A 26,512-nucleotide genomic window follows, 5' to 3' on the forward strand; every position below is an offset into this window, starting at 1 on the left:
AATCTCGGAAACACTCGCGCCTTCGCCGAAATATGTCATGGCATCGAATTGGAACCCGTCCTCGTCAAGTTCATCAAACTCGAGCCTTAGATATCTCGGCAGGGTGATGTCAAGCGTTTCAGTCGTCATCAGGTGAGCTGTTTGAGTTGCCTCATATGCCGATGGACCAAGATAATACCTTCGCTTCTCCTTAAGATACTTGAGTTCCCCATGAAGGACATGGTTGTGGAAAGACAGGGAGGATGCTTGCCTAGTAAGCTGCGTAGCAACTTTCAGAGCAGGTAGTAGCTGCAGGTAGGTCTCGCAGCTTAAGTTCACCCACTGCGCTTGCTGGAATAACGGATGTATGTCTTCGCAAGTAGCATTTGTGGGCGTTATGCTGTTGATAAATGCCAGTGCAGGCCGATGGCGAGCAATATCAAGACTTGTAGAAACATCGAGAAGTGACCGGAGGTATCCATAAGGGTCCGGAGTGGGTCGAGTTTCATCGGGCAAATCCAAAGCGCGCATGCAGCAGTGCGACATGGTTGAATAAATATGAATGGTATCCTTCTCGACAGCGGATGTCTTGGACAGATAGTATAAGAAGGGACAAATCGGGAATTTGGCTATCAGAAGGGGCTACCAGGGTTCGCGACACTCTACCCATGGACCTGCACTAAACGTCGTGACTCGCAGCCAACCATCTATTCAGATGCTAGCCCACCACAATCTTGTCCTTCCATCAACTAGTCTTCTTCGTTATGCGATAACTGCATGCGTCAGCTATGGCTTATCAGATAATTGCTACACTTACAGGAACAGTTTCTCCCTCGAGTATACCTCCTTATCAGGATCATCGTCCACCTCCTGCACGTGGAACATCTTTCGCGCCGTCTTCATGAACGTCAGATCTGCCCGTCTCCTCCTCTTGAAGCAGAAATAGCACACAGTCTTATCGCCGATCAAGTCTTGTAGGGTCTTTTGCAGCAACGGAAAAGCAGGCTCGAAATATACACAATCTGCTGCCAGGATGATGTCTGGGTGTGCTGGTAGCTGTGACGGCGTCGGCTCTCCCCAGTCGTATATCGAGGCGCTGACACGAGAATCCAGAGCGTTCAGTGTGATGTTGCGCTTCATGAGTTCGAACATCGGCTCTTGATCCGTGATATGTAATGTGGTGTCGACTTTGCATCCTATCGCGACCGCCAACCCGACGAGCCCGCCTCCGGCACCAAGCTCGACTATCTCTTTACCTGCGACATCCTCTCGATGTTTCCGCAGCATGTATTTGCTCAGTACCATACCGGCCGGCCATAGCTGACCGCCGCAGCCGTTTTTCAGGTCCTCATGTAGTTTGAGTGGGGGTGACAGTAGGCCGTCAAAATCTATCTCAGAAGCGCCCGCAGGTTTGATAGGCGCGGGAGGAACAAGGTCCTGGCTGACACCGAAAAAATCGTTTTCTTCGCTATCCGACATTTTTGGCGCGCTGATCAGGAACCGTGGTCACAGTTCGTGAACATTGGATGTGCCTCTGCGTAGGCTCAAAACGGTATTAGCGTTACCGGATGTGGGAAAGCGCCGCCCCAGGTCTGCGATCGAGGCCTTTGTGACACTTCATCGACATCTGGTGCCGGCACTCCATCGAATTGTTAAATTACCATGTTCGCGTATAAAGCGCCGCAAAAGCATATCACAAAGTCACGAGCATCAGAAAGTGGTGCTAAACATGGCTTCGGCTAATGCACCTTTCACCCGGCCTTCCTGTTATTGACCATGGAGAGCCTTCCTTATCTTATCGTCGCGCAGCGATCGACACGATCTTCTAGTTAAGCCAATGGCGTCTGCACATACTGCCTATCAAGCGCCTCAATGCTGGGCACTTGGGAAGGGAAGGGAAGCGGACACCGGGAACAGGATACGCTCAGCCGAGGTGGCTTGCTTGTACCTGCTGCAGCTTCAACCCTTGCCCACGTCTTCCCCGCTGCATAGCCTCGTACTCACTACCTGCATCTCTATATCCACCGTTATAGCAAGAATATTGACCTTGACACGGAAGTTCTACTAAGAACCTCCACCATGGGCTTGCCTACCGAGGTCCTACAGGCCTGGGAAGCTTGCGACCGGACTGATACACTCTTCGTGCTTGTCTGTTCGGTCTTCTGTATGTATACCTTTCACGACTATTCACCACATTGACTAACCTTGTCGAGGCTGGGGTATCATTCCAGCTGTAGGCATAGCTTATTCAGGTTACACTACACGCTCCAATTCTCTGGCAGCAGTTATGCCAGCGATCCTAGCAGTGATCGTCTGCTCGATACAATGGTTCCTCATTGGATACACCTTGACATACGGAGAAGGAGGAGCTATTTTTGGAGATTTCAAGTACGCTTTTCACAGAAATGTGCTAGCAGAGCCTGTTGGTACCATTCCAGCAGTGCTATTCAGCTTCTTTCAATTAGTATTCCAGGCCACAGTTTGTGCCATTGCGGTTGGCGGCGCGTGTGAGAGAGGGAGAATACTGCCGTTGATACCATTCATATTTGTGAGTCCTACCTGTAGAACTACAGCATACCTGTGAGCTTGACTGACAAATGGTAGCTTTGGTCTACATTCATATACAATCCGTTAGCTCATATGGTCTGGGGTGGAGGTTTCCTTATGGACCTAGGCGTTCTAGATTTCGCAGGTGGTACGCCCGTACACATCAATTCCGGAGCAACAGCAACGGCGATTTCCGTATACCTTTCGTACCCTTTGTTCCGCTCGCGCAAGTCCTCGACCCGTACACCAGCGCATCTGGTCATCCACCGGCCGGTCAATTCTCTTTGCCAACTTCTCGCGATGATCAGCATCTGGGGCTCATGGCTCGCCTTTGACGCGGGCACCACTCTGGCGTTCAACTTCAAGTCAGTGATGGCCTTGTGTGTCACGAACCTCTGTGCTGCCAGTGGGGCGCTCACGTGGATGCTTTACACATATGTTGAAGTTGGGCGCTGGAGTCTCGACTCATGTTTCATGGGCGCCATATCTGGACTCATCATGATCACACCTTCGGCAGGTTTCATCGATCTACCGACAGCCTTCTTCTTCGGGGTGCTCGGTGCACTATTTTGTCGTCAAGCGCTTCGCATCAAGTTTAGCGAGTTCGCTCGGCGCTGGAGATGGGTTGATCACGGCGACACCTTTGCGACACATTGCCTTGGTGGAATTTTAGCAACGATTTCGACAGGCTGCTTTGCTCAGAAAGAAGTCGCTGGGTATGATGGAGTCACAGAAATTGTTGGTGGAGTATTCTTCGATGGGAACGTACGCCAGCTCGGTATTCAGGTTGTGGAGGCTCTCGTCGGATTTTCATGGTCTTTCATCGGAAGCTATGTTATGTACGCGCTCATTGACTGTGTGCCGGGCTTCGAAGTGTTGGCTGAAGACAAGTAAGTCGCATTGACGATGGGAAAGATGGGGCTAACAGACGTTCAGGGACATCATTGCAGGCCTGGATGCAAGCCAGATGGACGAAGAAACGTTATGGACCGAAACACAGAAGTACTATCCCTATGCCGAGCGCGAAGGCGAGTTGCATCTCGAATGACAGACTGGAAGTGTACAGTCTACAAAGATGTGAACCAGCTGTACAGTGGTGCACAGAACAGCCACGGCAAGATGCATCGGTAACAAAATCTCAAGCACATCAATACTACTCTTGCAAAAACAAACAGAAATCACCCGCAAGTCTATTGACGTAACGCAGGGTCGTTGTTGACGTTCGAACTTCGCTTCAAATCCATGTAGCAAACCCGCCCTTCCGTCATACCATACGTCCCTAAGCTTTAAGTACACACAACAAGCACCAATTTGAAACGCTTAGCTGCTTATTCGCGTCTTCGTCCCGCACCCAAGCCTCCTGACATACTTACGCAAGCACCCACAGACTTCACCAAGCGTCGTTCCTGGAACATGCCGTGGATTAAAACCATCACCTGCGTAATCGCCGAACCTCCTATTGGCCATAGTAATCTCACAATATGGATAAGACATACTCCGGATGCGCGCGTGCATTCAAAGTGTGCTGAAGCTGGGATGGAAGCGTTTGCCAAGACATGTCTACGCGTCTTCTTCGGAGGAAGCTAGCGGTTCTTGACCCGCACATACGTAAGGCACGTCAATAGTAGCGCAACCAATCTAGAAGCATGTCAATGAGCTTTGTGGACTAGACTGCAAGTTTTGGGGCCCATTGCCTCTCAAAATCGTTTAGTCTCGCGCTTGCGTACCCACTTTAGACATTACAGCCCTTCCCAGTATAACACAGACAGCCACGTAAGCCTCCAATCAGGAACCACGCAATGGAAATGGACTGGATTTAGCATAGAGAACTGTTTCAGCGGGAACACTGACGTTGACGCTCGGCGTGGAGATGCCGATTGTGGAGATTCAGAGGTTGGGAGAGGTATCGAAAGAACAGACAGGTCATACACAGTTGCCCGACAGTGATAAAATCTGAGAGAGCAAAGATATATGTAATAGATGCTCATATAGTTAAGGAGAATGTTTCTCAGCATTACCACCAACCATACAGTACGTAGTCCAACAACAAGGCCAACCGACACAGATGAAGCTTTCAGCGGCGGGCCTAAGCGTGCATGGGAACCCGCCTGCTTCCAGACAAGCTTCGAATTCATGGTTTCGCCAAGACTGAGGACACTACGAAACAATACAATGTCTTGCGTATGCTTGTGACGACTCGTACAGGTAGAAGAGAAACATGCAGGACAGTGGGCCTAAGGCTTAGAGCAAGGGTAGGGGGGCGAGTACCATGCCTTTGTTTCGTTTCCCCTGTCGACATCGCGATCCAGACTTGACGTCGAGACATCCGAACGATAGATATAAAGCTCTTGGTCGACAGCCGTGCAAGCCTTCATCACCATCACTTCTCTTTGCACTCTCGACCCAACAAGTACTACCCATCATGAAGTTCACAGCTCTTCTCAGCGTCGCCTTCCTTGCCCAGAGTTCTCTCGCTCATCCAGGCCAGAGCGCAGCAGAGCATGCCCAGGAATCTGCTGAGCGAAGAGCCTACCTTGCGAACAACAAGCGGTCTCTTGCCCACTGTGCTGATACACTGAAGGCGCGTGGTAACGATATCGCTATGCACGCTCGTCGCAGCGCCATGGTAGAGAAGCTTCGAGCCAAGCGGGCTATCGCCCAGGGTAAGTTCCCTCCAAAAGTACGTCGATGGCTGGATACTGATATGTCGCACAGATAAACCGTACCTCCGAATCCGTGACCTCGATACCGTCCTCGCCACTGATCACAAGTCAAACATGACTGGCATTACCACTGACACTGATCCCGCCACCCTCTTTGCAGGAAACAACTCCTGCGTCCTTACACCCGAGGTGACCCAAGGCCCTTACTGGGTCGAAGGCGAACTCGTTCGTGAGGATGTTACCGAAGACCAAGAGGGCATTCCTATGACACTGGACATCCAGATCATCGACGTGAAGACGTGCGAGCCTGTTCCTCAGGCTTTCCTCGAGATGTGGCACTGCAACGCTACCGGCGTATACTCTGGTGTAGTAGCGCAGGGCAACGGAGTTGGCGAGGACGACGAGTCGAACTTGCAGAACACCGCGTTGCGTGGCATTCAGCAGAGTGACGAGAACGGCGTCGTTTCGTTTCAAACTGTCTTCCCAGGGCATTACACTGGACGTGCTGTAAGTGCTCACCTGTTTCTACCGCCCTTTGTTCTTATTAAACAGGAACTAACTCGAGACGATGTTGTAGACGCACATTCACGTCATGTCTAGACTCAACGCGACCGTAAACGCCAACTCGACCCTCTCAGGCGGCCACATCACACACGTGGGCCAGATGTTCTTCGACCAAGATCTCATCACACTCGCGGATACAGTAGAGCCGTACGCCAGCAATGAACAGGAACTCACTTCGAATGCCGACGATTCTATTCTTGCCGAAGAAGCTGCAGATGTTGACCCCTTCGTAGAGTATGTCATGCTCGGCAACGACATCTCCGAGGGTCTTTTTGGTTGGCTGGCATTTGGCATGGACTCTGCCAGCGCTTACAACATCACCCCAGCGGCGTACTGGACTGACAAAGGTGGCGTCGAGAACGAGAACTCTGGTGGTATGGGTGGTGGCCCGGGTGGTGCTCCTCCCTCCGGCGCTATGCCTTCTGGCACCGCCATGCCTACCGGTGCCATTCCATCGGGAAGTACTAGATAGACCAGAGTAGTTCGAGGAAATATTGAAGCGTGGAGACACGGTGCTTGCAGGACTAAGTAGGGGGGTTAGCAGTAGTATTTCGAAGGGTGCTAGAGTTTTGAACTGGGGGAAACCAACTTCATCCACTCGTTTGAGGAAGATTCTTTACCTTCATATTGTGTACCACTAGACAAAATCGTCTCACCCCCATTGTGCCCTGAACTCCGGTTTTCCTCGTGTCGATGCTCCGCAGGATGATTGACCGGAAGCTCAGCGGTGAGCATTGACAGAAGCGCATGCGCCCCATATGCCTGCATTCCCAATCGCATCATATGAACTTGGACATCTCACTCTTCGAGTGCCTTCAATCCGTCGACCAACGCGCCAAAGCTCTTGACCCTAACATGCTTCTTCGGATCCTCACCACTCCCTGCATCTTTAGCATCATGTACCATGCTCTTCTCTAGCTCGGAATCCAACTGCCTTTGGACCTGTTCGCGATCCAACACCTTTCTGGCCTCGTCGAAGCCTCCGATATCCCTCACGCTCTTGAACCCCATCTCCCTTAGCCTTCCCAGCGCAATACCCGAGCGTCTTCCACTCCGACAATACAGCGTAATTCGATCGTCTTTTCCCACATTTATGCCTTTCGCTGCGTAGATTTCGGGTAGTTGATCGATGACCTGGTATTCAATGTTTACGGTGGGTGCGATGTCGGTGGTAAGGTAGCCGGTCGAGAACTCGGCTGGGGAGCGGACGTCGATCAAAAGGTCTTGGGTGGTCATCGTGGTCATCGGCGTGCGCAGTATGGCGTGGATTGGTATAGACGTGGGGAGAAGAGAGGATATCGGGGCAGTTATGCGACGCGATGGCGGATGGAATGAGGGTGGAGGGGTCGCTGCAATCGCTAGCTTTAACCCCACATGGAAATCCCACCTGAAGCAGCTGCCATCATGATCTGCCACGATGTATTCTAGCTCTATCACACGACAATCATACACACTGCCTTTTATATTAGATGTCTTTTAATTTTCTTCTTGTATAAGGTGCTGTCACAATGCGAATAGATGGTAGTTGGTTTGAGAATTTCTTTGATTCAGAGAGCTGCAGTCCGGTAGACGGCTCAGTACATGGTTCTATGGGTACGAAAGAACGTATTTTGTCTTCCAGTGCCCATCGTGTAATGCTTTTAACCGCTAATCGCAGCAACACACCGTTTGCTGTAATAGCGACTTCTTTCCTCTTCCTAACGCCAAAGACCTGATTGATACAGGCTCCCAAAAGCCCCAATGGGTATGCAAAAAGTATGAAATGTTGCGCAGATACCTGTGATCTGTCTTTGCAGAGTATGCAGAATACAAATGAGCCCACCCGGAAAAGAAATCGCTGAAGTGGTATAGAACAAACAAAAGGAACTCGGGCATTGGTATCGTAAGTGTCCGTGACATAAAGGACAAGAATAGATGCAGTGTAAACGCAAACATTAGGGTATGTCGGTGATCAGGCGCCATCCAGAGGCGGTCGATGAAGAAAGGCGCAATGAAGCGCAGTACACATGTCTATGAACCCTTGAGGTTCGCGGTCGAGAAATTGAAGTTGAGGAACTCGAACTTGTCTTTCGAATTGGTTCGGCTCTCTGCTGAGAATGTGCTTTGTGCACTGTTGTCGATGGAGGGCGAGCCTCTCGTAGAGTGTTGAGCTTCACGAGGCTCAAGAAGCAGCGATCGGCGGTAGTAGCTTTGCACGTTGGCCTGGTCGCTTGCGTGCATTCGCTGGATTTGGCTCTCCATCCAGTCCTGCATTTCTGGTATGGCAGCCAGTCGGTAAGGAACTTGGAATGATTGGAGCTGGCCGATGATCTTAGCTGTCTTCATGTGTTTGTCGAAGTTGATGACGGAGACGCTGTCAGAACCGGAATCTCCGGGGAGCTGTCGTGTGGTGCCATTGCCGACGTCGATAAACGTAAGATCGGTAAGGTAGATACCGACGAATGGAATGCATGGCGCGACATGGTTTTGCAGACGCTGTCGGAGCACAGCATAGTTACGTCCTACGTCGGTAATTGCCTTCAGTTCATCTAGGCGAGCCTTCGTTTTCGTGGACACAATTTCCCATGTACGTTTGAGACGCATGACCATGGATGAATTGAGCGAGCAGATGATGGCCATCAACGAGTCGTAATTGTTAAGCTCCAGGCATTTTGCCGCAACTTTGACCCACTGCTTGATAACAACAGCACGCTTCTTTGCGTCCTCGAGCTGCAGGATGGTGTCGGCAACTAGGTTTGCCAGGTCGGTCGAAAGCGTCGACATTGCTTTGACGTTGCGAGCCTTCGAATTCTTCTTCTTGGTCCATTCCAGGGCAAGAAGTTCTTCGGGTTGGATGGCACAGAAGAGCCTGGACTCGATAATGGTGAATTGTCTGGCAAGTTCCAAAGGATCGAAGTCCAAGATGCTGCATTGCGTCCTGCCCTCTTTGCTACCTCGCAGAGCGTTGAGTTGGCTCTTAGTCACAATTGGGGACGGCACATTGCTATCCGCAAGAGTGAACGCAGGGTTTGAAGCACCTGTCTGACTGAGCGACGATACCAATCGAGGTACAAGAGCACCAGCCCTTACTTCCGTTACCTTGGAAGTAAGCTCCGCAAGTCTTTTGCCAGCAGCAGGCATAGCAGCCCTAAGCTTTCCGGTGGCGAACGCGAGGATAACGCCTAGAGCAACAGCGTCGCTCTCGCCACACCAATGGCTTTCCAGCCAACCCTTGAAGACATTGTAGACACGAAGACGTACCGGCACACCCACGGTCTGGCTGTTACCGATGTAATCAAAACGGTCGATCAGGCATTGCGCGAGGTCGAGTGGCGTGGTAAAGAGGCGGAACGTCAAATAAAACGCGTTGACGAAGACGACATCTGGGGTAGATTCGAAGGTAGTCAGCTGTTCTACAAGCGCTGGGAGGGAACCACCAGAGATTTGGCCCTCTTTGTTGTAGATCAATTCATGGACATAGGTGGTCTCCAATAAGTGCTCTTCGCCAGCAGCGACATCTTCGCTTGCTAGAGATCGGAGCTCAGAGGAGCTGCCAAAGCTGCTGATCAAGGTTTGACAACTCTCCTTCTTCGTGGGCGAATGATCCGGGGTAGTGGCACGTGTGGACGTGTGAGAGAGAATGCTTGCAGAATCGCCTTGTGCACTGAAGTAGGTGCTGCTCCCATCGTTTACTGAAACGTAGACGCTGTCAGTTTTGGTCGAACCGGCAAAACTTTCCTGTGTCGTGCTCAAGGGACTATCGGCGGAATCAGACGCATGAGGTGGAGCCAGAACCGGAGTAGGCACCGCATTGAGAGGAGGTAATGATGACCGGGACGATCTGAACGACACTGCGGTTGGGCTCTCGACTATTACGGCCTGGGACGAAGGCTGAAGGCTAAGCCTGTTGGTTTCGAGTGGTGATGGTTGCGGCACCTCGGGTAGTGGCTTTGACTCTGAGATGACTAGTGGTGGAGGCATTTCGCGTTCCTCAACTGGCGTAGCGGGTAGTGGCTTGTTGGTCTCCAGGACGGTGTCTGTAGGCTTGGGCGATGCGGACCTAGCTGTGGACTCCTGGTTGTCTGCGTCGGGTTCTTGAAAGATCGTTTCTGAGATCCCGAGACCAGCAGGTTCGGCTTCGAACTCGAAATCGCCAATCCTTTCGATCACAACCCTAGCCTTGGTGACGCAATCACCAGCAGAACGCACACAGCTTGTAGCGGCAGCCACGATCTGCTTCCCTGCTTCAGGCGCCACCACCTCTTCAACGTCGGTATCGGCGTTGATGAACATGTCCTTGGTCGCTTGCACTAGTTCCGTCAAACGGGTGTACATGGTGTCTCGTGCTTCTGCCAGTTGTTCGGATCGTCGCGAGTCTCGTTCCCATACTTCCTCAACAACTTTGAGAAGTTGGCGGCACGCAATCACAGAGTGCTGGGTAATCTGAGCAAGTTCTTCCGAAGACCGTGATTGCAGGTGCAACCCAATAAAGGAGCCGATGTAGCCCAGGAAAGCGTCGTGCGCGGCGTTTAGCCTCTCGGTGGCTAGGTTTCCTTTGCGCGCACTTGCTGATTTACCGGTGTACGACAAGCGATGTGTCATGGAGATACGTTTCGACTGCACTGAGGAATGGGAGGGGAGTATTGGTGATTGAAGTGAATCTGTCTCCGAGGGCAGCGAAAAGGCGACTGATAGGCGGTTCAGGTTTCTCTGCGGCTGAGCAGTGGTGGTGTACCAGTCGTCGTGCACTGATGGTGCACCTTGCGTAACCGGAGAGTCGCATTCGTTCGCCGAAAGCCTGTTCTCGCCCGAGGGGGCTGATATTGCTCGTGGTTCCACAGCAGCATCGACCGAGTCGGACGGCGGGGTGAGTGGTCGATGACTACTGGCGTCGCCAAGCTCGAAGAGTGACAGCGCCACTGCGTCCGTCGTCCAGATGTCAAGGAAACGCACGGCCCGAGTCACCAACTTGAATGATTTGAACACAAGCTCGTCCATGTGTTCGAAAACGGGCACCTGCAGCTCGTTCGACTGCAGGGCTTCTTGCAAGGTCTTGGCCGTCTTGACGAGTGTGGAAAGATCTCCTAAGAGAGCTTTCCGCATGCGCCGTAGACTTACGTGTGTGAGGATGAGGCGTGAATCCTTCTGCAGGCACTCAGTCCGTTCCTGTTCGGAGTCAGTAATCGGGACACAAACACAATCTATACTCGTCCACAAGCTTCACTTACGAGGAAGAGGCGGACGCCAACAATCATGCCCTTGACATAGTCTTGTCTCGAGAAGGCACCGAGATCGCCATTCTCTCCATCGCGGACCAAATCCCACAAATATGTTAACGCGGTCAGAAGATTCCGTATGATGGGATTGTCATAGGGTTCGCAGTAGTTGGTGGGCAGCCATCCGCGGGCCCCTGACGCTAATAGTGTTCCATCGGCCCAGCCATTGGGATGAACAGAGTGGACGAGGATTACATCGCCTTGATTGATGGCGACGGTGATGGACGACTCGTCGGTTGAGGACGACACTGTCGTACTCGGGCTGTAATGATAGAACGCACGGAGGTAGTTGTGGAATACAGGTTGCGGATGTTGTTGCTGTTGCAGAGCCATGGCTTCACTTGAAGTCTTCGGGGTCAGAGGTGGCGATATTTGCGACTGCGACCGACTGGAATGTGTTCCCCTTGATGAGGATTGGCGAGTGTGGCCAAAAGCCCGCGAGCGCGATCTTCCTGGTGACGATTTGTGAATGTTCAGTGGCGCCACTAGTGCGCTCGACCGCTTATCCATCTCTTCTTGCTCAGGAAAGGACGCCATGGTGGAAGAACGAAAGGTGGGTGAGATGCTAGAGTAGAATGCTCCGTCGATAGTACGCTAATTGGGCAGCATTTGGCAGATGATACAAAACGAGAGTCAATTGGCGTGGCGCAATACTTGACGTTCTGGAGTCCTGGCGTATACCGATTGCTTTGCTCGGCTGTTTGCAAGTTAATACTGTGCTGAGGCAACTCCCACGCGACAAACGGAGACTGACATACCCGACGTGACGATAGCTAGCGCTGAAGTGTGAAGCAGGTGACAGATGACCCGATGTGGATGCGAGGCCGGCGGATGGGCCTGTCGTCGAGGTGGTTGCGGCGAAAGCTGGGACGGGCGTCGTTTCCGTTACACAAAGACCGTAGCAAGGCGAAGCTCAGACACGGTCTGTCTCTCGTGAAAGTGTGCAGATGTTTGAGAGTGAAGACGCTGGAGCTAACTGGAAGGAGGGGCTGCGGCTGGGGGATGGGCCAGTGTTGTAATGGCAATAGCAGAGCAGCGAAGACCTAGAGGCGCACAAGGGTCGTGCCTGCCACTGCAGGGGAGCGTGGGGTTGCTTCCAACGGTTCGTGAGGAAGTCGCGGCCCAAGCGAAGGAAAGAGCGACCAAAAGGAAAACAGACGCGCTGCCAGCAGGTCAGGTGGGTTGGGGATAGGCGACCGAGATGCAGTCGAACGACAGGAACATTGCCCTTCTCCACAGTGGCCGGCTGGAGCTGTTATTATCACATCCCGATGGAGGATCCTACCGCCCGCCTACTCGAGAAAAGCTTCGTGTGAACAGGACAGGGGCCTTCTGTCAGGCGATGCAGGGATGTTGGGCCAGGGCTAACGGAGCGTTGGTGCGTGTGGGATGCGGCTTGCTCCCAACCTCGACTATAGCCCGCAGGCATCCTTAATCGCGGCGGCGAGACCACCGACCGTGCAGGCCAGCCAAGCCAGCGCCTGTCCCCGGCATTTCTCCCCTGCCCGCTCGTCATGTTGAGATACCGTGCATTGGCTGCATTCACCCAGCCGATCCGCCCACGGCACGACGACAGGCACAGGAGCTGGCTGTCGTCGCCATTGCCTCTCGCCATCGCCGCTGCCTGCTCATAGGCTGGCAAAGTCTTCCCCTACGCTACTGTTTGGCGCCGCGAACAAGCAGCAAGGCCGCAGCCCTCATACGCACGCTGGGTGCAATCAAAGCATAACAACATACAGTACCCGCAAAGCACGCGGACGCGAGCCAGGACCTGCAGCATCAGGCTTGTCGACCCACCGCGAACCTTCTCCCCGGTCGCAGACTCGAGACCTGCATGCGGCAAAGATCAACCCTCTGCGTGCGCCGCCTCTAACTCGGCTTGGCAACTTCCGCCGGCTCATCTTCCCCGGCTCAAGTGCCTTGCTCCCAATCAAGTTGAATCAACCTAGCCCAATTTTCTTCTGCATCCTCCGCAGTCCGTCCCATTGGCCACATGCGTGAATATCTCGACATTGCTCTTCGTACGCCTGCACCACTGCAAGCCTCCGTCTGAATCCCCCGAACGGTCGGGACGCCGCAAAAATCGATTCGGGCCTATCCCGTTTGCCATCCGTCTACCGTACTGAGCATAATCAACCACACGAGAAGCGAAGGGCCATGCAATAATGCCCGCCCGCCGTAAACGTCATCTTCGATATGGGCCTCTTGCCCGGCTGTTGTGGGATCGAGGCGACCTCCCGCCCTACCCCCACTTGCAGCAATGGATCTGCAACTGTGACGATTCTGCGCATCCTGCAGTTATGAACGCCGACCTGACGACAGCATCCCTACCGAGTATCACATGCCGGTTTGCAGAGCATTGAACTGCCTAGACATATCCCTGCTCTTGTTACCTTCAACGTCTTAAGCATCGTCACATATACCATCAGTTCACGCTTCCCATTGCCAATGGGACCTTGGTCAACAACAATATACTTTGCTGGGATGCAGCAATTAAGCGACTCCTACTTGACGACGAGCATTCCACGACCACGTCTGAACCTGCTGACGGACAGCGTGTGGACCTCGACTTCTACACGGTGTGCATCCTCAAAGGACTGTTTCAACAGTGCATTTCCATCAATCTGCGCAGCACCGCTTCGAATGGCCGTCAAGAGAAGATGTCTTCCAAGACTGCTATATTCTCCTAGAACTCTAGTGTACGCCCTTGAACGCCCTGGCCGGCCGCTTGTCCCAGGCTTAGTCTAAACCCCCACTCCCCACTGTTGAGCGACTGTCCTGTCCAGCAACCTACTACGGCTAGACCCGGCCAGACACTCTGTGAGTCTCTTCAAGCATCTCCGCATCGTCAAAGTGAAGATGCGCCCAATCCCGACGCCGATCCCTTCGTGAAAATCCACACTCGAATTCTCCACCCCTGTTGATATGCTCAAAAGCGGCTGGCTCTTCGACTTTCATGCTGAAAGAGACTTTGATCTACACCCTTTCCTTCCTAAAGCAGCTGCAAGCGGGCCGTGAACTATCCTTCCGCGGTACAAACGCGGGTAGTTTGTTTTTCCAATATCAAACTCCGAATCGTCGCGGCTGACAACACTCTTTAACAATGCAGTATGATAATACCATCGTATGCGCAAGTGCACAGCATACAACGGGGGCAAAGTAACAGACAGACGCCACTGCTAACTTGTTCTCACAACAAAAGAAGGTGTGAGACTAGCACTGGCGGGGCGACTATTGAAAGCGGCGGAAGGTAACATACCGCCAACCCCCTTTAGCCAGGCAAGTTATTAGTAGACGTTCCCAAGGACAGTGCCAACAACGAGAACGCCGTCATTCGGTTCACGACACTCCCGTGCGTGACGGACCCTGGCCGAGTTTGGAGGATACGCGGTGACAGCGGACGGAAGCCAGCCGTGAGGGTGTGAGTCAAGATACGTTATTGAGAACTCGATCGTGCTTAGCCTTTGGGCTATCTCAACACACGGTGCAGCTTTGTTGATCGTCATTCTCGAAATCTCCCATTGTCGCACGAGACCCAAAGAGAAGTCTAGGTCGAGAGATCGACATCGCAGGCCATTCATCTCACTTCATCTCACCCTCAAGTACGAGTGGATCTTGGTACAGGCGCGGTTTTTTGTGTAAACAATTTCGAAATCCTATTTCATGGTGGTAGCGTGCAGACGGCGCAGAGAGGTGTTTCATCGTTTTGATGCCCCGGCGTAGTTCGCTCTCGGAACTACTCGACAACTCGGCCCTTCTCTCACTCGGATTTTCATCATAAACATGCCACTGAACAGCTCCCGCCTAGGAAGCTAAGGGCTGTAGCTTTGTCACCAAACTTACCAACCTCCCGACCGCGGGAATGCGTTAGCTGCCGGCAGCCAAATCGCCGACTCTGCACTGCGCCATGCAGGAACCAGCACAACGAGCCCAACGTGTTAGTATTGATACGACGTCATGGCGAACCTGCTTGCTCTCTCGTAGGATGGCCGACAACATCGACATTACACGTTGCTGTCCATTCATGGAAGTGAACTGTTTCTCTGCCACGGGCCTCACAGCTGTGCCGCAAACCCTTTCTCAGCCTCCAAGCCCGGACCACAAGCCACATGCGAAGTGCAACACCGACCCAGGATCGCGGTACGCATGGTGGATCCATTGCAGAACGGACATCACTCCGATGCAGCATTACCGAGGCTCGGTTGTTAATATCCCTTTGGAAGGACTGCGGACGTCATGTGAATAATGTTGAATGCGCCTCTGCGGCGTGGTTTACATGGACACGAGGTGGCACAGCTCCGAATCACATTCAGACGAGCGATCGATATGACCGTTGCCCCGTCTGCACAAACGAGCGATCGATCGGTACCGGTTTACCAACGAACATATCTTTTATGGTACTGCTCATGCCTACGGCTGGCGGCGTAAGACAGCCACTAAGCGACTACCAACGGCGTCTTGTTGCGCTCAAATCCGCTTATCTGGCCATCTCGTGCAAAGTAGTTAGGTGTATGTAACATCAATTACACATGACTCTGCGGCGTGAGGCGACGCCAAGTGCCTGAAATACCACCAGGGAACTTACCAGCGGATGGGAATTCAGGATGCCAAGCAATAGCGAGTACGATGCGCCCACTGTCAGCCTCACCCAGTTTGCGCATCCCTCTCGGTTGCCATGTACGCATGCGTCTCATCACGTCTTCCGATTCCACGCGCGCTCGGCTCATGCCCCCTGTCACCAAGGTTGCGTAGGGCGCGCTCAAAGATCGGCCAAACAGTCAATCCGACACCTTACGTTGTAGACGTTCAGCATACCTGTTACCCAAGGTAGAAGAGCCGTGGGTATCGTTTCCCGCGTTTGAGAGCGTTCCCAAAAGTCGCTTTCTTGATTGAATTGGAGTACTTGGAGAAACTCATCAGAGCACCTTGACGTTGCATGTTCCTCTAATATCTTGAAGGAACGACCCCTTGGTTCCTGCAGGATCTTAGCTCCGCCCGCCACGATAAATTTCTGCCTGCGGCGTAGTCATCGGTCCTCCGCTTCATCTCCCCTAGGCCTCGAAGACGCCTCATCTACGTCAGGAAAAATGGCTGTGGCTGCGACGCGATACAACGAGCTCGGGAGACCCCTGACCTACTCTTGCAGGCGGCTGGACGCCACAGCGCAATGCTGCAGCACACAGCGTCGTGCAAGTATGCAGGTCAGACCCATACTGTGAGGCTGCTTGTACCTGCATTCCCGTACACGCGGCTGCAAGGTTTCCTACATGCAACTACAAACACCATGCGTAAAACGTCATTTTACTCAAGGATTTCATACTAATGCAATTTGCAGGCTGATGGCATCACACGCATCTCCAAACCCAATTACTACACAGCAGAAACACTCATACGTTACAGCTACATCTGCATGCGCAGGCAATTGTCATTCTGAGATACTTCATCGGACAAGATTGCGCAAACACGAGTTCCCGTACAATCCACAGACCAGAGCTATCGTCTCAGTATCCGCTTCATCCCCATTCGCGGAATAAAATCCACATCCCTGTCGGTCTCTCCATGTACAAACCCGCTTCCAATCTCGCCTCTTCGTGAACCGCGCAAGGTATCCGCATGTTCATTTCACAATGTGTAGGGAGAGCTGGCGTCAGATCATACTTGAGGCGTGTGAGCCCTGTCTCACGTTCTTCTTTCTTCAGATTCCGTTACTGGAACAAGTAAGATGGTACAGAGGTGTTGAAGACTGCTATTAACACCCTGGTAAGCTATTGCAGTGGTCAAGCGGAAGGTATTGCGTATGTGGGATCTGCAGTGAGCATTGTTGGTGGTTGTGGGGGAATGTTGGTTCTGGCTTGAGAAAGAGCCTCGGGAGGGTCCGACACGAGATGTAACGTGCGCACGTGGCTATGCGAAGGGAAAAGAAACCAACGTACCTCCAGATAAACGGTATCGGGTTGCTTTTCCTGTCGCGAGGAACGACAGCACCGCTTCCAGATGTCGGTTTCATGCGGAGTTTGCTGCTTTTGGCATCAGAAGCAATGTCTTCTTGCGACACGACACAGAAAAAAACGATTCAAGGTGCAACACCACTTCGGAAAGGGCGGCAGCGCAGTTCGCAGTTCTCGACCACGTTTCGATCACAAACGTCCATCGGGATCGATTTGCTTCTCGTCATGCGTTGCGATGCGATGCGCGCCATTGTCACATTAATCACAGAACGTTGCTCCAAGGAATCTAACTATCGCGCCAGGCGGCGGACTATTTTCGCCATCGTGACCGCTTCACGATTCCGACTTGGCGACTACAATTAAGTTCTCTATATCGGATCCTCGAGACACTACTGTAGGTCGGATCAAACAGATCTTGGTACTTCGGACAATACTAACAAGATGCTAGTGTGCAAAGTATGTACTGTCTTCGCTACAACGTCGCCCGTTACAGCTCATTGCATACACGAAACCTACCTTCCTTTTTCCTTCTCATCTTCCTCACCTGTCCGTAGTCTACCCAGATTTTGGTTTCGTATCATACTTCTTTATTCCGTCTCCACACGACTCACGACCCTGGTCAGTTATGCCATTGCCTTGCGCATAGCCGCGACTCACGTACACGCATTTTTCATGCGTCAAGCCTGATCAGGCGTTGCGTGCTTTGTCACGCACAACGCGCATAACGTTTTCGTCATATTTGCTTCTTGTATCTATTGGAAGGATGCAGAGTTTACGATCTGCTACGAGTACATGTACGGCATGACGAGAAGAAACACTTGGCTGTGACTATTATCACCAGCTTGCCAGCCTCACTGCGGTGTTGCGATATAGTGTTTAGCAAAGTGGAGTAATAGGACTGCCAGGGTATATGCGCGGAGAGCGTGAGCAAGGCCAGGCGAGAACAGAAGGCTCCATCCATGTCTTCACCACGTGTCGGCTTGTCCGGACAAATGGGGAGGGGTGGGTAGAGAGTGCCTAGGATCATTCTTCGGTCATCTTGGTTTTAATTGCTGTTGTCAAGCTAACGTTTCATAGTTGACAACTCGTAAGAAAGCGTGACGCAACACGCATTCGCAATGCAACATCGCGACCTTTTTCTGACATGCGCACAACAGCGTATCTGCGCTGGAGTGTTGCACGGTGTCTAGACTGCTGCTCCCTATCACTTGCTACCTACCACCGGAAGTACATGAATCAGTTGCTTGTGCGCCGTGGGCAGTGATCGACCCCGTCACGCGCATTGCCGCCCTCCACGACACGGGCCCATCAACATGAGCCTCTCAGCCCAAGTATTGCTGAAATTTTCATCGAGCATGCACACCTTGGTATCTGCAGTCGAGACTTCGGTCTGGGTGAGATTGTGCGGCTCCGGCGCGGCTCCAATCTTCTCTACTGATCTCATCCGATGAGGCCGTAGAATGGCCATGCAGACGGCGCTTCGCACAGGCTATGATGACGCGCATGCTGACAGGACCCCTTCGCATCGAGGCGTTCACTCATGTTATCGCAACCCTCTTCTTGGGATATTGCCTGCGGTCCTGTCACGCAACGTCGCTCGCGGGCCGAGGAACGGCCTTGACGGGCCTTCTTCAAGGTTGCTCCTTGTTCTAGGCTCGGCGCCATGGGCAGTATCGCGCTGTCATGACTTGCATATCAGCGTGTTTTGTCCCTTGAATGTGAAGGGTCCCTGGGGATTACACAGCGGAACTTGTGGCCGATTCACATGGGGCAACAGAAGTCAGGTGAACGATGTGGATCGCGGCTGGAGAATGGCGTGTTATGGTTACGTTCGCGACGCCTCGGATGTACAACAAGTTCTATTTGGTATAGATGATCGGCTTCGTAGTGTGCAATGGATGTCTCCGAATCGAACACGTCAGTCAACTTCCCCGAGAAGAGTGATTGCATTGTACTGTGACAGTCTCGTTTTGGAAATATCACATCCCTCCACCTCCATATTTCAGTTAGTGCAATGCCTTACAATGGCATCTTGAACGAGGCATCGGCGAAAGCGATGCCAATCTGAGAACCCATACTCGCTCAAAGTGTCAACCCCAAGCGTGGCTCTCGCAGATTCGTGGTCCCGGCTCTAACGGCGTATATGGCCGTGGAGTGAATTTCAAATCCCTCAACCTCGGCAAGATTTCTAGATGCTGTAATCCTCTCTGCCATGCCGATTACATCCGGACTGAGCGGATGAACGCGTATTGACAATAATAGTGTACTACGCTGGGTCGTATTCGGATTGTCATCGGATTGTGCTTGTTGTGGGGACAACCCCATGTTGTCGCGAGAGGACGTGGACGAGGTCGATGATGAGCGTGGCTGTTGATAGCGCATTGCCGATGGCTCGATCTTCTTCTGGTGCAACAGTTGCTACGGCCGAAAGCTGACGCAGAAAATAGTGTCCTTTCAGCGCGTGGGCGGGCTCACTGCATATCCATTTCGTCATCGTCGTAGTCGGCTGTACCAGAGTAACCGTTCTCCAGCTCTTCTCTGTCCCGATCTTTTCGTTGCTGCTCTCGTGAAGCTGCGATCTTCCTACTGACTGTTAGCACTACCCACTCACTACTTCCGCCTAGTACGTACCTCAGTCCATCAATGACACCAGTAATAAATGTCCTACCCTCTCCTACCTCCATACCTCCTACACCGTTCATCTTGAAACCGCCTCCCGCATCTAGCACGTCTACTCCGCTCCTGAGCTTGGCCATGCGCACTTCTCTCAGACCTCGCAGCAGTTTTCGTACGTTATCCGGCTCCTCAAAGTCGTCTGAGGCTGTTTCGAGCAGCATTTCACCTAACTCGAGCCAGTGGTATGGTAGAGCGTCTGCGGATCCTCCCGCCGTCGAGTTGAGTAGGAAGGGTGGAGAGGTAGGGATCGTATTATTTGAGGGCTGTGGCGGCAGTCGAGGCGGTGGGGAAAACGTTTCTGCGTATTCGATCTCGTGCTCGAGGATGGCGTTTAGAGAGTGTGTGTTCAGCCATGGCGGTGGAAGTATGTTGGCGCGGCGCTGGCGCTTGAGGAGTAGGGCTAGCCACAGAGGGATGTCTGTTCGGTGCGGAGGCACGAGGGGGTTTATGGGGCCCTGTAATTCATCAGCATCTCAAGTCATGCAGTACGAGTATACAAGTAGTCATGGCGGGGTGTTGGAGGGGCAGACATACACCGAGAAGCTCCAGTCCCTCAAGTCTTTGTCGCGGTATGACAGTAACGAGCTCCATTTCGCATAGGAACGCTATCTCTGGGGGCGTCAGCCCCGGTGGAAGAGGCAATGCCATGTTGCGACGCGTGGTTTCGCGACTTCGAGTGGTTGTTTAACTTTTGGGATCGAACATTGAAGACGCGCCCGGGCCGCGGTGCACTAGCTTGATCAGGATTACCCGTGTCATCCAAAATGTCCATTGCTGTGTGTCAACACCACTACCCCTCTAGCTAATCAGTCAATTGACTAGAGCAGGCTGATGGCACCTCTGCTTCAGATCTGGGCTTTCCCCAGCGCTATAGCGTTCATTGTCTGGCTTATGGCCACATGGTATGGCGAAGTGATGCACGAAGTCCCGAACCCCTACCTGGCAAGTATTGACACTAAAGAAGCGTTCCAACACTAACAGAATACCAGGATGAGTACTTTCATGTTCCCCAGGCCCAAAAATACTGTAAAGGCGACTACTCATGGGACCCAAAGATCACAACTCCACCTGGCCTGTACGACTGCCTCTGATAACAACTTACTGAACATAACTAATGTAACACCAAAGATACTTGGTCTCCAAATTACACAAGCCGCTGTTAGGCTGTGAAATAGGCTCTTTGCGACTCGTGAACGCCCAAGCCCTTTGTGTCATATTGGTTCTTAGCTATGGTATCCTGCGTATACTTCGAACGCGTGATAACCCAAGCAGAAGCTTGTCTGAGAATGCAGAGAAAGAAGGGCCGAACCATGACGTGCAAGACTCCACCTACATGGGTGATGTTCATTCCGCTCTCAATGTCGCGCTGTTTCCTCCTCTTTTCTTCTTCTCGGCATTGTACTACACAGATGTGTGGTCGACTTTGGCCGTTTTACTGGCATTTTATGCGTATCTGGCGAATTCGGAATCGACTCCAACTGTCAAGAGATATTCCAGCGCGGTGTCATTTGGTTTCTTTGCACTTCTGTTCCGACAGACTAATATCTTCTGGGTGGCTGTATTCCCCGCTGGGCTCGCCGTTGCCGATGCGCTCAAGAAAGACGCACCTTCGACGACGTCAGATAAAGCAGACCCTATGTTGGTCATACAGACCGCCTGGAAAGACGGTAGAGTTCACGACTGCTCCGTTCAAGATGCGGGGCTCCAAGGTATGATTCGCTGTGGGACCCTACTAAAGCAGTTGCTGATAGTCTGCTAGATGTTGTCGTGTTTGTGTTGTCCTTGGTCGTTGCAGCCTTACGGAAACCTTTGCTCGTGCTCAAGGTTACTTCGCCTTATATCATCCTCTTAGTCTTGTTCGCTGGCTTTGTAGCCTGGAACGGGAGTGTTGTCCTTGGTAAGCGTAACCCTGGGCCTCCACGTTGACAAACTGCTGACATGATGAGGGGACAAATCGGCCCACACAGCTACCATCCATCTTCCTCAGATGCTGTATATCTGGCCATACATAGCATTCTTCTCAGCGCCACTGGTGGTCGGGTATTTGGTTGGACCGCTTGTTCCTATTCTACCCATGCGTCTACAGACAGTGTGTCACGACTACCGTATCGCGTTTAGCTTGGGGCTTCCAGCGCTCCTCACAACTGGGCTTTTCCTAGCCTGCAGCTTCCTTGCCGTCCATTTCAACACCATCATTCACCCGTACACCTTGGCCGACAACCGACACTATGTTTTCTACGTCTTCAAGATGCTCCGACTATATCCAGCACTGAAATACCTCGCGATTCCAGCATACTACGCCTGTGCATGGTCCACGATCCAAGCACTTGTCTCACCAACGAAGACCGTCTCAAGAGTGGAGAAGCAAGCACCGGGAGAGAAGATCAAGACCGACTTTTCCAAAGACACAGCTGATCGCCAACCCTGCCAGATAAGCTTTGTTGTCATATGGCTAGCCACGACTGCTCTATCAGTGGTCACTGCGCCTCTTGTAGAGCCCCGTTATTTCATCCTTCCGTGGATCATCTGGCGGCTTTATGTGCCGTGTGGTCGAACCACGAACTCGAGAAACGTATACGATATCAGACTGATCCTGGAGACTGTCTGGCTGCTCGCTATTAACGTAGCAGTCTCATACACGTTCCTATTCCGCACGTTTACGTGGGCTAGCGAGCCTGGCAACTTACAGAGGTTCATCTGGTAGGGAGATGAACGTCGAATTTCAGCGATGTTTGATGGCTCTACAGATCCACATCTTCAGCAAGTACCACCGCAGTTGGATTAATTTTGAGTAAACTTGGGTCTTTGAACGCACCTAAGCTATTGTGGCAGTATCAGCTCTTTCAACATGGTACTCGGTTGAGATCAATCACAGAGATACATCCTTATAATACCGCCCTTCGTTCAGGGGGTTTCCACGTTCTGACCTAAATTCACTTGTATCTAAACCATTTATATCAGATGTCAGCAAGTCGCCATTCTGTCTCAAGGACTATCCCTACAGTCAGTATGGTTCATCCGAGAGGTGCACCCGACTTGCAATTTCTCTGCTCTGCTAATATAGTTTGTATAGTTAGTACCTGTTCAAGTATGAATTTGGTCGAATAGCCTATGCAAACATGATAAACGCCTCACTTCGACGTCCATGACATTACGTGGTTGTACAATACTCTTAAATAACATAACCGTGTTCACTCGCAAGAATAAACGCCGTTTCCACCGCTCCAACGATGCGCTCTTCGTCGGTTCTCGTTGCCCATGTGATTTTTGACTGCCCGTTCTCATCCTCTTTCTGCACACTCTCTCCTTCTTCTTGAACTGTGCATACTCATTCGCGCTTCATAGAAACGTAGAATGAATACCACCCAATGCGCCCACGGTGCATCCACCCATTGTGCCACTTCCTCTAGTTCTTGCCATGATGTTGCTCATTACCCATTGTCAATCTCAGCACGAAGTTGACAATGACGGCGGCAAACAGGGCAATGGTCAAAATGGTGGGACCCAGCCTGTCGTCGAAGCCGCCCTGGCCCCTAAGTCTTATGCTCCTTGCGCGCCAGTGGAAGGTGAAGAGGGCGTAGATCATGGCCATCATGGCAACGAGGGTGAAGAGGCCGGCGGAAATCTTGCCAATCTTGTCGCCGAAGTTGAGTAGGCCAATCGCGAGGCCGCCGAGGATGACGGTGAAGTTGAGCCATGAAAGGAAGGTGCGCTCGTTTGCGAAAAAGACTTTGGGCTCGACGCGCGTAGGGAGAGCGATGCGCTTGCCTAGAGAAGAGGGTTAGTAAGCGCATTTGCGGAGGGCAGGAGGACGCGACGTACCCGGGGCAGTCTGGAGAAGCGGTTGGGTAGACATGACGATGGTGATAGCAGCCCCACTGAAGTTGCGACGCGAGCTTTGCGATGGTGTTCCTGACAAGGTAGAATGGGCAATTGACGGGCGCCGGTGAATCCAATGCTTGGTGCAGCTTCAGACGAAGAGAGTGGTGGCAGGAGAGAGTTGTCGAGAAGAAGTCTGCTGCACTGTGCCGTCAAAGCTCGATGTTGCGGGTCGCGATGGGAACCCATGCACTCGCGACTTGCGTCGGCCTATCATGACGCCCACGTGACAGCGTTGCATAGGCGACGCTCATTGGCTGTGAGGCTGCATGCGGGGATGGCCCGGTCCCTCTGTGCCACGTCCAACTCCGGCCGCCGACGCTAGCTGTGGCCAAACACTGATCCTGGGAGTAAACACGACATTCACACTGTTCACTGCACAGCATCACCGTCCTAGGCATCGACATACTTTAAAAGTCAACCAGTCCCTACATCAATAGTCCCTACACAGAACAATCATCGCTATGGCAGTACGTATCTTCACCGGCCTACAGCATGGAAAGTATACTGACAGAGGACAGTCCGCGTCACCGCTTCCCACCTCCGAGCTGGAGCAAATTGCCCAACAGGTATATCACCCTATATGTCTCGGGATGAAGGTGCATGAGCTAACAATGGCATTCAGGCCTGCGAGCAAGCCATCGGTTCCGCAGAATCATATGACCACACCAAGGTTGGAGAGTGGAACAGCGAGATCATCGTAAGTCTCAATTATATTTCCCTGCGCTAGCTTGCGCAACCATATGCGCCACTAGCCCCGTCAAAAGTTGGCGTCCGGTCTCCAGGGAAGAAGAAGCCAACTTCAGGCGGCTTCGCACACCTGCGAGTGCCCCAAGGCTCTGTCGTTGACAGCAGAAGGCGCCAGCGAATGGCTGCGCAGATCGGTGTCGCAGCCACGCACGCGACCTCACCTCATCTAGATCCTCTGCTAACATCCACACCAGCAATCCATCCTGAAGACTCTCATCAGCAAGACCACACCTGCATCCGAGACCTCCACCCCTGAAACTCCCGCGCAACCCGCCTACAAGTACATCGCCAACAGCACGGTAATCCAACACATTGGCTCTCCCGCAGAGCCTGAGAAGCACGGCCGCCGCGGCATGCACAGCGCAGTCGGCGCCTTCTGGAACAACGAGAAGGATGGCACATACAGCTACAAGTGGGAGGCTGCCGAGAAGAAGGGCATGGACATCGTCATTACCATTACCTGGATCGCTATCTAGAAGGGTTATAGCGCCCAGGGCGATGATGCTCCCGTATGGGAGCGATCGCATCTCCCGTACAGACGATCAATCAAGATAGAAAAAGCCAAGACCCAGTATGCGAAGGTGGGGGCGAGCGAGAGCTATGTGAATGGCTTGCTCAAGGGTGCGAGGTGAGCTTGGGATGGGTTTTGCTTCGAGATCGATGTTCTTCTTCTCATGGGTATGGCGTTGAAACCTCAGTGTGCATAGTCTTGCGCTTCTTCGAGTTCATATGGCGAAATTGATACCTACTACTTCTTCACGTCATGTCTTTTGCCGCGATGATAGTTGAAATTGTATTGTATGTGTTGAATATGGTATCGACTATTTACTCGTGGGCTCGTCTACATGGACATCATGGCATACTATTACTGATTCCACTGCATATCCCGTCTCGGCCTACAACCATGGAAGTAGTGTGGCGGAGTATACGCTCAGTACGCGAAAGTAAAGAATGACCACGTCAAGTAAGCAACAGGGTACAGAGAAAGAAGGTCAAGAACGAAGAACAGCTTTTAGACCTCTGCCTTTTGGCTCTCGGCCTGGGTGCCTACGCCATCTGTGTGCGTAGTGCTACTCCGTCCGTTTACGGCTTGCTCCCGCTTGCTGATAAGCGCCCGGAGCTCGTCTGTAGTGCTCTTGCCGCCGTTCTTTTCAGTGATGAGGCCCTTTAGCCATGCGTTCTCTGTCTGCAGTTGCTGAATGGTAGCCTCTAGCTTGGCGACCTTCTCCTGGGCCTCCTTCTGAGATTGCTCGAGAGCCTGCTCACGCTGCTTCTTCTTGATGCGGAAGCGAGCGCTCGCAGCAGTGTTACGGCGACGCTTGTCCTCCTCGGCGGCTACGCGGGCGTTCTCGTCGAGTGATTGCGGGATGACGGGAGCGGCATTGTCGAGCTTGCGCTTCTTCGAAGCCTGGTCGTAGCCTTGTGCGGCAGGGGATAGTGACGAGGCAGGCGAAGCGTAGTTGGGTGCGAGCGGGTAGTGGGCAGGCTGAGCGTGCGCCAGTGGCATAGATGGGTCAAAGGCTGGAGCCGTACCGAAGTTGTTGAAGTCGGTGAACGGAAAGTCGCCTATGAGTGTATCAAAGTCAGCCATGGATGTTCAAGGCTACGATAGTCGGATGATGATGTGAGTGTGTGGTGTTTCTGCTCAGCGCAACAACCAACTACGTGCTTGCAAGGATGTTTAGCTGCATCAGCATCCCATGTGGTGAGTGGCTAGCACATAGGGTGTGGGGTGACGATGCATACTGCACACAAGGCGGGGTGTGCATGCGCCTCTCGTTCGCGTAATTGGACGAAGAGTACGATGCCTGACAAGGACGAGACTCGACTGGCAATAACCCAATCGACAGGATAAAAGGGCGGCTGTAAGAACGGGAGAATGCTTACCATTCAGATTGAAGTCCATGGTCGCGTCGACGCTAGTGCTCGGGTTGCGCGGAAACTCTCCGTCCGTCTTCAACGGCTGTGTTTGCTCGGCTTCAAAACCGAGGCCAAAGTCACTGGTAGAAGCAAAGTCGACGCTGGCGTTGCGAGCGCCGTCCGCGTCGAAGAAGTCGCCGTTCAGGAAGTCGGAGAAATCCTCAGCGGGCGCTGGCTCAGCGAGCAGATCCTGCTGTGGCGACAGCTGGTTGAGGTTCGCGATGTACTGGGACACGTTGGGCCCTCGCTGCCCTTTGTAGGCGGACATGGGCGTTTGCTTGCTATCCGGACGAGGATGGAGTCCAGTCGCTGGTAATATGCTATTAAGAAA

General features: G+C 52.6%; 9 protein-coding genes across 9 annotated transcripts; 3 read left to right on the plus strand and 6 right to left on the minus strand.

Moving 5' to 3' along the window:
• Positions 1–724: 724 nt before the first annotated feature.
• On the minus strand, positions 725–1,458 carry J4E84_004751 (uncharacterized protein; the record flags this gene model as incomplete). Its single annotated transcript, XM_049387354.1, has 2 exons — positions 725–752; positions 797–1,458. 2 exons carry the CDS (start codon positions 1,456–1,458, stop codon positions 725–727), a joined length of 690 nt encoding a protein of 229 aa, XP_049245127.1.
• A 600-nt stretch (positions 1,459–2,058) lies between these two features.
• On the plus strand, positions 2,059–3,574 carry J4E84_004752 (uncharacterized protein; the record flags this gene model as incomplete). Its single annotated transcript, XM_049387355.1, has 4 exons — positions 2,059–2,143; positions 2,193–2,527; positions 2,584–3,416; positions 3,463–3,574. 4 exons carry the CDS (start codon positions 2,059–2,061, stop codon positions 3,572–3,574), a joined length of 1,365 nt encoding a protein of 454 aa, XP_049245128.1.
• A 1,374-nt stretch (positions 3,575–4,948) lies between these two features.
• On the plus strand, positions 4,949–6,225 carry J4E84_004753 (uncharacterized protein; the record flags this gene model as incomplete). The annotated part of the gene is made up of 3 exons (XM_049387356.1): positions 4,949–5,189; positions 5,242–5,696; positions 5,767–6,225. 3 exons carry the CDS (start codon positions 4,949–4,951, stop codon positions 6,223–6,225), a joined length of 1,155 nt encoding a protein of 384 aa, XP_049245129.1.
• Positions 6,226–6,551: 326 nt separating this feature from the next.
• J4E84_004754 (uncharacterized protein) lies at positions 6,552–6,998 on the minus strand (the record flags this gene model as incomplete). Its single annotated transcript, XM_049387357.1, has 1 exon — positions 6,552–6,998. The coding sequence occupies one exon, from the start codon at positions 6,996–6,998 to the stop codon at positions 6,552–6,554; it is 447 nt and encodes a 148-aa protein (XP_049245130.1).
• A 765-nt stretch (positions 6,999–7,763) lies between these two features.
• J4E84_004755 (uncharacterized protein) lies at positions 7,764–11,545 on the minus strand (the record flags this gene model as incomplete). Its single annotated transcript, XM_049387358.1, has 2 exons — positions 7,764–10,898; positions 10,961–11,545. 2 exons carry the CDS (start codon positions 11,543–11,545, stop codon positions 7,764–7,766), a joined length of 3,720 nt encoding a protein of 1,239 aa, XP_049245131.1.
• A 7,882-nt stretch (positions 11,546–19,427) lies between these two features.
• Positions 19,428–20,280, minus strand: PSF2 (DNA replication protein psf2; the record flags this gene model as incomplete). Its single annotated transcript, XM_049387359.1, has 3 exons — positions 19,428–19,539; positions 19,588–20,087; positions 20,167–20,280. 3 exons carry the CDS (start codon positions 20,278–20,280, stop codon positions 19,428–19,430), a joined length of 726 nt encoding a protein of 241 aa, XP_049245132.1.
• Positions 20,281–23,038: 2,758 nt separating this feature from the next.
• On the minus strand, positions 23,039–23,488 carry VTC1 (vacuolar transporter chaperone; the record flags this gene model as incomplete). The annotated part of the gene is made up of 2 exons (XM_049387360.1): positions 23,039–23,400; positions 23,455–23,488. The coding sequence occupies 2 exons, from the start codon at positions 23,486–23,488 to the stop codon at positions 23,039–23,041; spliced, it is 396 nt and encodes a 131-aa protein (XP_049245133.1).
• A 487-nt stretch (positions 23,489–23,975) lies between these two features.
• On the plus strand, positions 23,976–24,737 carry J4E84_004758 (uncharacterized protein; the record flags this gene model as incomplete). The annotated part of the gene is made up of 4 exons (XM_049387361.1): positions 23,976–23,981; positions 24,033–24,080; positions 24,137–24,211; positions 24,456–24,737. 4 exons carry the CDS (start codon positions 23,976–23,978, stop codon positions 24,735–24,737), a joined length of 411 nt encoding a protein of 136 aa, XP_049245134.1.
• Positions 24,738–25,273: 536 nt separating this feature from the next.
• Positions 25,274–26,449, minus strand: J4E84_004759 (uncharacterized protein; the record flags this gene model as incomplete). Its single annotated transcript, XM_049387362.1, has 2 exons — positions 25,274–25,827; positions 26,149–26,449. The coding sequence occupies 2 exons, from the start codon at positions 26,447–26,449 to the stop codon at positions 25,274–25,276; spliced, it is 855 nt and encodes a 284-aa protein (XP_049245135.1).
• Between the last annotated feature and the right edge of the window lie 63 nt (positions 26,450–26,512).

This window comes from Alternaria hordeiaustralica (genome assembly GCF_023758085.1).
Source record: "Alternaria hordeiaustralica strain BMP 2776 chromosome Unknown scaffold_7, whole genome shotgun sequence".
Taxonomy (NCBI): Eukaryota; Fungi; Ascomycota; class Dothideomycetes; order Pleosporales; family Pleosporaceae; genus Alternaria; species Alternaria hordeiaustralica.